Genomic DNA, 9,140 nt, shown 5'->3' on the forward strand with positions numbered 1-9,140 from the left:
AATATATAAAATTTAATAATTAAAAATAAAAATATAATTAATTCAATTATTCTATAGCTGGTTTATAATTTCGTTCTTATACAAACACAGCAAGTGAATTTGTTAATAAAACTTTCACAACAAATTAATTGGGTCAATTGGTTAAGGAGCGTTGACTCTGAGCTTCAAATTTGGCAGGGTACGAGTTAGATTCCTGGTACTTGCAGTCTCAAAAATAACTATTTACGAATAATTATATACAAGAATTATTTCCAAGACCACTGATGATGGGTATTTGGCAATACTCGAAACAGCTGTATGGTCAGCCAAAAATTCTATTAATAAAGATTATATAAAATGAATTTTTGTTGTTGTAGTTCACAACTGTTCGAAAAACCTCTTAATGAATATTGCATATTTAAAGTAGAAAAAAAATGTTTCTACTTACGAAATTATAATATTATAGCTGTGTAATTTGAAATTAAAATAAGATGTAAAAATTATGAAATTAAAACATAAAAATAATTTGCTTTACTTAATTGTTGGATTTGTTTAGCATTGAAAACTATTGGTTATAGTGATGTCGGCATTTCCAATTTTGTTTTTTTTTAATTTTAAAAATACTCATAAATTTTGATTTGATTTCTCGAGAAGTTTGAATTAGTTTATAACTAGTAAGTTTTTATTGGATGATATTAGTATGTCATTTTATATGAATTGTAACATGGTATTATGTTAGGTTCTAAATAATGATTTAAACAAAATTTAAACACCTTCAGTACTTTAACGTAAATTAATTTTGTAAAAAAACATTTTCTGTGTTAAAACTCCGAATAACGTGTGTAAAATTTGTTAAGAAAATATGAAAATATTTTGACAAAAATTCCTAAGAGACCATTATACAAATTGCATATCAATACATACTTGCTGCCCTATGCTCCTGCTAGGAGTTAAAGAAATTTGTATATCAATACATACTATATATATTTAACTCTGTTGAAAAAATCATAAGCTTAAAGCAGACAACTGAAACTTCTTAGTTTGGCTTGTAGAGACCCGTAGTGAGACATTTGCCACTAACAAGACAACTATGACATATACCTTAACAAAACCTGCAACAGGGGACAATTTGATGTGCATTGTTACTGTGTTATTTCTTACGGCTTTGTTGTTTGCTTTACCGCAAGTATTTCTGTTTCTCGACTGTCGGTTCACATACACTAACAATTGAATTTGTCTTGGTATTTATATATCTAAGCCAATGTATGAGTGTCATTCTCGCTTTACAGAGCAGCAAGTAAAGTTTTTGTAACATCACTGAGATTTATTTCACGCCAATGGCAATTTAGTACATATACATGCGTCTACGAAGCTGTCAAGAAAACACATAAGCGCACAAATTTATCTGTATCTTACGTACAACGGACTGAGTTTACGTGTGTCAAGTCAAACATACACTAGGCTTCCTTCTATAGAAATACCTTAGTATTGTTCGGAGACGTATATACTCCATGCACGAGTATGTCTATGCAAATACAATGATTCAAATTTGGGATTACGTTGATGTACAGAAATAAACCTTATAAACGCTGGGAAAAAGGTGACAGTCTGTCATTTGACTGTTGCTACCGTCTGACACTGAGCGAATGCGTTAAATTTCTAAGAAAAATACGTACAAATTTCCGTTTATCCTAACAAATTTCTGTGCGTTTTTCTGTGGTAAATTCCCAAGTGAATGAAAGTATTGCTTTATGCACTCATACATAACGTTTTTTACAAAGTATGTTTATTTTTAAAATATTTGAAAACTTATTCGTTTAGAAGATTCATATTGTATGCTTTGTTGAATATTTTCTTCTCTTATTTTTTTTTTTGCTTAGCGATCTCAATTTAAAAAATATTTTTCATCGCAATTTAATTTTAAAGAAAACATCTCGTGGAATGGTAACAAAAAAGGATTTTGTATGTGCGTTCATTGCAGCGCTTCAGTATCGGTATCGGTATCGGTATCCTTGCCCATTGTATTTTATGGATTTTGGTATGATTACATACACTACGTCGATGATGCTTATACGAGTATTAAAAAGGAACCTACGCAAATATGCTGATATATTGTAGTTGGCTTATATTTACTTTAGCTAAAATGCGTACGTATACTGCTTCAGTGTACCAGGATTTGTTGTAGTAGGTATGGTTTCGAATATGTTAGTGTATATGTCAAATTTTATTAAAAGATTTATTCATAAACATGCTACGCATAATTTACCAGACACAAAATATTTATGAGCAGCTTTGCGTTTGAATGCCTGTCTGCTTCGTCATATGTTATATCAACGCCAGCATTTGTTTGTGGAGTTGTTGGAAATATTTTAATATTCTGTGTTTTGGGTTATGTTTAACAAATGTTTAACAATTTATTAACTATTTATAAAAGATCATTGCAGATTCTGTTAATTTTTTTCTCGTTTTAGATTATTAAAAGACGTTAGTAGTTTTGTGCTTGAGCTTATGCATATATGCATGGCATTAACGAAACTTTCGGCTCAGTTTCATATTCGTTAAACATTTATGCGAAAGGATGTATCCTTGACACAAGAAGAAATTTAATTAAAATGCGTACATGAGTATATTGAAATAGAAGGCATCATGCTAAATAAAGCACTGGATGGGTTGTTGTTTTTTAACTAAATTAGTGGAGGATTCCAAATGAAAGTTTATATGTTAAAAATTTAACTTATAACATTGTATCAAACGAGTAGAAATAGTACAATTTAAATTGATAAGTTTAATTCAAAGTTTTTGTGCTCATCCAACTTTAACTGAATTGCATTTTGAATAAAGTTTTAGAAAGGCTTTTTATTTTTTCTTCACATAAAATATTTAAAAATACAAAATACATGATGACAAAATTTATAACAAATGGCGACATGTATATATGATTATTCTTCCATATATTTTTCAAACTTAAAATTGTTGAGTAGTTTCTCTTTTTGTTATAATATGTTTTTAGTACAGTTAGCTAGCACTTTTAAATTTGTTCATAATCTTCTCGTTTCTCGTTTTCATTTTTTAGATTTTCACATAAAATAAATCAAAAACAGTTTTATCATGATTTATGTAACACTTTCAAAAAAACGTTGCTAACCCATAAAGTATATATATTCCTAATCAGTTTGACGAGTTGAGTTTATATAACTCTATCTGCCCGTCCCTCTGTGTATTCGTTTTAGTTACAACCAGTCATTCAGTTTTTAAACTGAACTACTACGAATCAAACTTTGCACATATACTTTTCAGAAGTGGATCTTGACTACTTGTCGAATTGGCTGATATTGAAACTCTATATCCCATCGCTATCACATAAACTGAACAATCAATTATAGGGTTTCTACATTTTTGTTAAAGATATTAAAATAAAATTAGATGCGGAATGTATGCACTTATCATATGAAAAACTGTGCTTAACTTTATTTGTATTAGATTTGATTTGGATGTAGTAGCTACATGAACTGTTGATTCAGACACATGAACAAAACATTCGAATATGGTTGGTTGGTTGAAGTGGCGGCCTTGTATCCCAAAAAGTCCACTTAAGCACAAATAATAGCCCATTGTGGTACCACAGGAGTTACGCTGATTTGTATAAAGATTGTGTAATCAGTATACATTCAACGTCGGATGTATACTCCCCTATTATTTCGGATATGAGTTTTCTAAGTTTTTATATAAGATATTTAAATAAAATTAAATACAGAATATTAACTATTTTTATTTTTGTCATTCAAAAGTCTTTCAACTTTAAAAGCGTGAACAAAAAAATTAAAGTCTGCTCTAATTATTATTTATATATATTAAAAAAAATTTTAATATGGATTTAAAATTTTTCGTAAATGGTGTTTCGCACAAGGCAATGCTGGCATCATTGTTTGCTGCCAAATTAGAGATATTTGGTGCTGTTAACTGATAATTTGACTTTATTCAGTTAGCTCACATATGAAAGTTTAACTGAGTAGTACTTCCATGCATCTGTGAAGTAAATTTTTTGGTTTGCAATTTAAATTAATTAGATTTAGTAATAAAAATCATATAAGACTTCGTAAACTGTAACATTTTCGATATTTTGATCCATAAATAATTTCTCTAGATTTCTCTACAATTTCTCGACATTTCTTTATAAATAGTTTTATTAGGATGCTTTGATGATACTTTGCAATTTAGTTCATTAAAGTTATATTCAACTTCAACTTTTAAAATTCTAACTATTCCCTTTAATTTTAATTTACAGAGACTGAAATCTAATATAAGAAATATATAACTCATATGTTACATTTCCGAGAAATAAAATCAGTTATTAACTAAATGATATATTAAAGACATATTACAGTGATCAAAGTCTATTTGCATAACAATAAAGTGAAGTAACTGCAATTCAACATTTTGGCTTCAGTAACTGCAGCTTACTTACTAGATATAATGAAAGATCCATCTATAAAGCAATGACAGTGTCAAATAGAATGAAAATAGTAATTGGCACATTGCAGGAGTTCAAGCGATGAGCACACAATGTAAACGCTGTGAATAGCTTTACAAATTCAAATTGATTCAATTTATCAAATTGTGATGTTCCCAATGAGCTGCACTCTGTGCATGTACACGTACATCAGTGAATGGTCAAACATAAAACCTTCGAGGCATTGGAGGATTACAGTAAGGATCAAACAACAAGTGCAGTGAAACGTAAAGAGTGTTTTCAATAGATATGCTGCATATATTTATGCATGTAGTTGTATGCTTAGAAAGTGTTATTATGACAATTGTGGGACAAGTATGTCTTTGTGATGCCATTGCACAGCACAGATGTCAACAATAGACAATTGAGTAAAAAGAAAAATACATTTAAAAATACAAATGTATTTTTATCTGCAGGATTTGGGTATAAACCAACATATTGTACTGCTGCCTTAAGCAAGCAAATGTGCAAGGACGCTTCGAGATACTAAATTGACTGACATTGAACAATGTGATAACAATTGAAAATCAATAAATTGACGAGTGGTTGAGAAGCACGTATCATCAATACTGCATCAGTGACATGACAAAGACAAACTCAAAATTTTAGAAATGCCTCGACGTGTACATTGTAATGTGGTGGTGGTCACTAGGAACTTTAAATGCAATAGAATTCGTTGTATTCGCAAAATTTACAATTGAAGCATTCCTCACTATATAACCATAATGTACTGCGTACATTGCAGTTATAGATTGCAGTAAATTGCAGCCAATTAATATTCAATCTAAGTCGACGTTGTTAAACAATGACTCAATGGAAAAATAAATTGATTGAAAATTTGTCACGTTTTATTTAAATTAATTGCAATATTCATTTTACGCGAATGTATTATTGATTTTTTAATATGTAATGAGAATAATCACATTTAAAAAGAAACAAATATGTTTATTCAGAAAAATATAAGCCAAACAAACTAAAAGTATATCTATGGCGTCTATATTTATATGGTCAGTCAAGTTTCAATAAATTAATTAAAATTTTTGTTGTTGTTTCTTCAAAAACTTTTCGAATCTTTCCTATAAATAGACTAAGAGATAGTTCCAGTTCCTTATTGTATTATGAATTCTATTTCAAATTTTGATATTTGTGAATATTTAATATAAATAATTAATTATATTTTACTAGAACCCATTAACTAAATCATTATCCTAACTAAATCATTTATTTATTTATATATATATTGAGTTTTTTCAGCTTCTTGAATATTTTTAATAAAATCTTTACATTGTATGTAAAACTAAACCGCATGAAAGGGAAATTAATTAATTTTTTGCTTTAACTAAATAATAAAGACTGTTGCAATGACAAGTATAAGCTATAAGCCAAAATTAAGCTAACAAACGACTCTTCTTACCACAATTTGGGTACTTCAAAAAGTTAACCACATTACATGATGTCATAAAAATTGATAAAAATGACAAAAATGAAACGTTTTTTTTCTTGTTTTTGTGGTGTTATTGAAAGTTTTGCTTGAACTGATAATAATAATGATGAAGATTATGTTGCTGATAGTTGATGGTAACGTCAATGTTATTACATTGGACTTCGTCCAAGAAATTTTATTAAATTTCAGGATGCCTGGCATTTATTCTGCTCCAGTCAACAGTTTTGCATATATTCAAAGACAGCTAGAACAAATCAACATAAAAAATATAAAAAAAACTGCTATTGATTGTGATGGATTCTTATTAGGATCAGAATTCAAGCAAAAACGAATTCAGATTCCGAAAATTAAGCAGAAACGAGAATACATAAGAGAAAGAAAAATTACTTATAAGTAAAAAGAGAATTTGAAAAAAACTAAACTTGAAAAATTTTTCTAAATGTTAGTTGAAATCACATCTATTGTGAAATGGAAAGATAATAGGTTTCAAGTACGAATAAATTAATCTTCTTAGTGGTTTCATTATAAACGTTTTTGATGTAATATAGAATGTAGTTTCAGATAAATTGTAGATATAACTTTAAGCAAATCAGCTTACTTATTTATTGATTAGAATATAATATGAAATAATTTAAATTTGTCTTATAAAAATATTTCTAAAATTAATACTTTAAAGGTGCAAGTCTTTATAAGTGGTAGTGGTGTAAATCTTTAACTATTATTATTAGATATTCAAATTTTAATGGTACAAAGTTTAATCGAACGATCCAAATAGTTAACCCATAGTCTAACCACATTCAAAAACAAAACCTGAAATTGTAGATATTTTCATTTTAAACATCAGTGAAGTTTTCTATATTACTGCAGCTTTTAACCAAACATCAAACAAATTTAATACAGCTAAACACTACATACTTTATTTCAATAGAAAACATTTTCAAGCTGTAATAAGTCACTAACTAACATAACAAGAATGAATATGGAACATGCACCAAAATTTCTTGTTATGGCAAAGTCAATTTTGAAACTCGTCAACAAAATTAAAAATGAAATTTCCATTGTCCTAGCCATGAGATACTAGCCATCATCATCACTATCAATATCAATAGAGGCTGACCTGCTTTAGTGAGTAATAAAATTATCATCAACGTCACAATTACCAATGAAGTTATCTGCATGGCAATAATGCGCTTAATAGCAATAAATGACATAAGCAGCAAATTTGGAAGGAAATTTCAATTTTAGACTTTCACTGTCAATCACATGCAGTTGGGGCAAGTTTCCAAATTTGTACGTAAAATTAATATTTTGAACTAAGGTTCAAAAATTTGTATATAATTTGCTGTACCACAGTTTTTCATCTATATTCTCTTATGATTTCAATTAAAATATATGTACCTATACACATACAACTTAAAATATTCAAAGTTTGTTATAAATCTCTGGAATTCAGATACAAACAATTGCAATAATAATACTTACCACAGTTAGTGGATTATAGCCCACAGTTGTTGTTTTACGGAAAGGATTAGAGAATGGTAAATCCACATTAAGCAATTTTCCATTATACAGATCCACAACATAACGTATTTGTGAGTTTTTATCAGAACAGGAATCAATGGCATAAAGATGACCACATACAATAAACATTTCACCAAATTTTCGATGATCCAATGTAATGTTGAAATTATACTGCACCCTTAAGTTTTCAGCATCCAGCTATGAAAATAAATTAAGAATAAAAAATATAGCAGTGTTATGGTTCAATATAATTAAGTATGAATTGGCAAGGATATTCAAATGAAGACAGTTGCAGTTAGAAGAGATTTTAGAAGAATTGAAACTAGATTGTATTGAACTTTAATCTAAATTTGATATATATAGAAAGGATTCATTTTTAAATTGTTAAGAAACATAAAGAAAGAAATATTATATATTAATATAGTATATATATTATATTACCTGTACTATATACATTATATAGTATGTATAGTTGCATTCAATATAATGCAGCTATATAGATCTTCAAGAGTAGAAGTATTTAGATATATAAGCGTATAACTGAAAGTTTATTGGTAGATAAAACCTTGATTCAAAGCAATGATAAATTTATTTATGACAATAAAAGTACAAGAATCTTACAGAATGTGCTATATTTAATAAGTTTAAAACTATATATAACCGCACGTTTTTTCACATAATTTATTTGATGCAATCGCAATACATTTTGAAATAATATTAGAATAATAATAATAATTGCTTAGTATATCTAGAGTTACACTTTAATTGAACTTCACTTGAAAAACAATATTTTTTCCGACACTTCGAAGTTCGGTTTTAGCGAAACGTTCTGTACATATTTGTTTATATATATGTACTTACTGCTGTATGTACTTACTAGTACATAATATATTTTACTACATAACGAAATATATATAATTTATTTGTACTTTTAATGCAGTTCATAAAATCCATTTAAATTAAAGTTCAAATACAAATACGGAGTAATAAATTTCATTTTATGTGTAAATTGCTTATATTCAAGGCAACAGTTTGAACTTAACAATCTAAAAACTTTGAGAAAAAACTTAACCTCAACATAAACCAAAAAAATAAAAAAAAAATTTTATATTTGCTTCTTTTAAATACTATTTTTTTAAGTATTATCTAAGGCTTTTACAGTATCTTATTTGAAAAAATCTATATTTATGTTAGCTGTACATGTGCGTTGCATCAGTACATCAAGCAATATAACTTGGATTTGTATTTCAGTGTATGTAGGTACATGTAGTTAAGTACTCACCTTTGCCACAAGTGTATTGTTTGAATCATAAGTGCTGTAAATCACCCACAGGCCAACCTCGTCTACATTAAAATCCATGTAGTTATAGTCCGTAGAGTACAATTTGTTCCTACGTTCAACGCCAGCATACGGCAGACTAGTTGCTGTAAGTACAAAGAATGCCATTATAAAGATGTGTACTCGTATATATCCGTATTGGGAGTAGAGGAAAACATTAGTTTATAACATTTCTGCTCAATGTTTAGAATTTACTTTTATATAGAATTTCAATAAATACGATTTTGTATATAACTTCTTAATATTGTAGTAAGTGTAAACAATAAATTTCAAATCTCAATTCTGTACATACTATTAGTTTGTTTATACTAAATTTAAACTGTTTGCATTGTGAGATACAAATTTAG

At 28.2% G+C, this 9,140-nt stretch overlaps 1 protein-coding gene across 1 annotated transcript; it reads right to left on the reverse strand.

Moving 5' to 3' along the window:
• Positions 1 to 2,230: 2,230 nt before the first annotated feature.
• On the reverse strand, positions 2,231 to 8,901 carry LOC119674089 (myocilin-like). Its single transcript, XM_038085213.1, has 3 exons — positions 8,737 to 8,901; positions 7,416 to 7,652; positions 2,231 to 2,356 (listed from the first exon to the last, which is right to left on the reverse strand). Exons 1-3 carry the CDS (start codon positions 8,899 to 8,901, stop codon positions 2,231 to 2,233), a joined length of 528 nt encoding a protein of 175 aa, XP_037941141.1.
• Between the last annotated feature and the right edge of the window lie 239 nt (positions 8,902 to 9,140).

This window comes from Teleopsis dalmanni, chromosome 2 (assembly GCF_002237135.1).
Source record: "Teleopsis dalmanni isolate 2A chromosome 2, ASM223713v2, whole genome shotgun sequence".
NCBI lineage: Eukaryota > Metazoa > Arthropoda > Insecta > Diptera > Diopsidae > Teleopsis > Teleopsis dalmanni.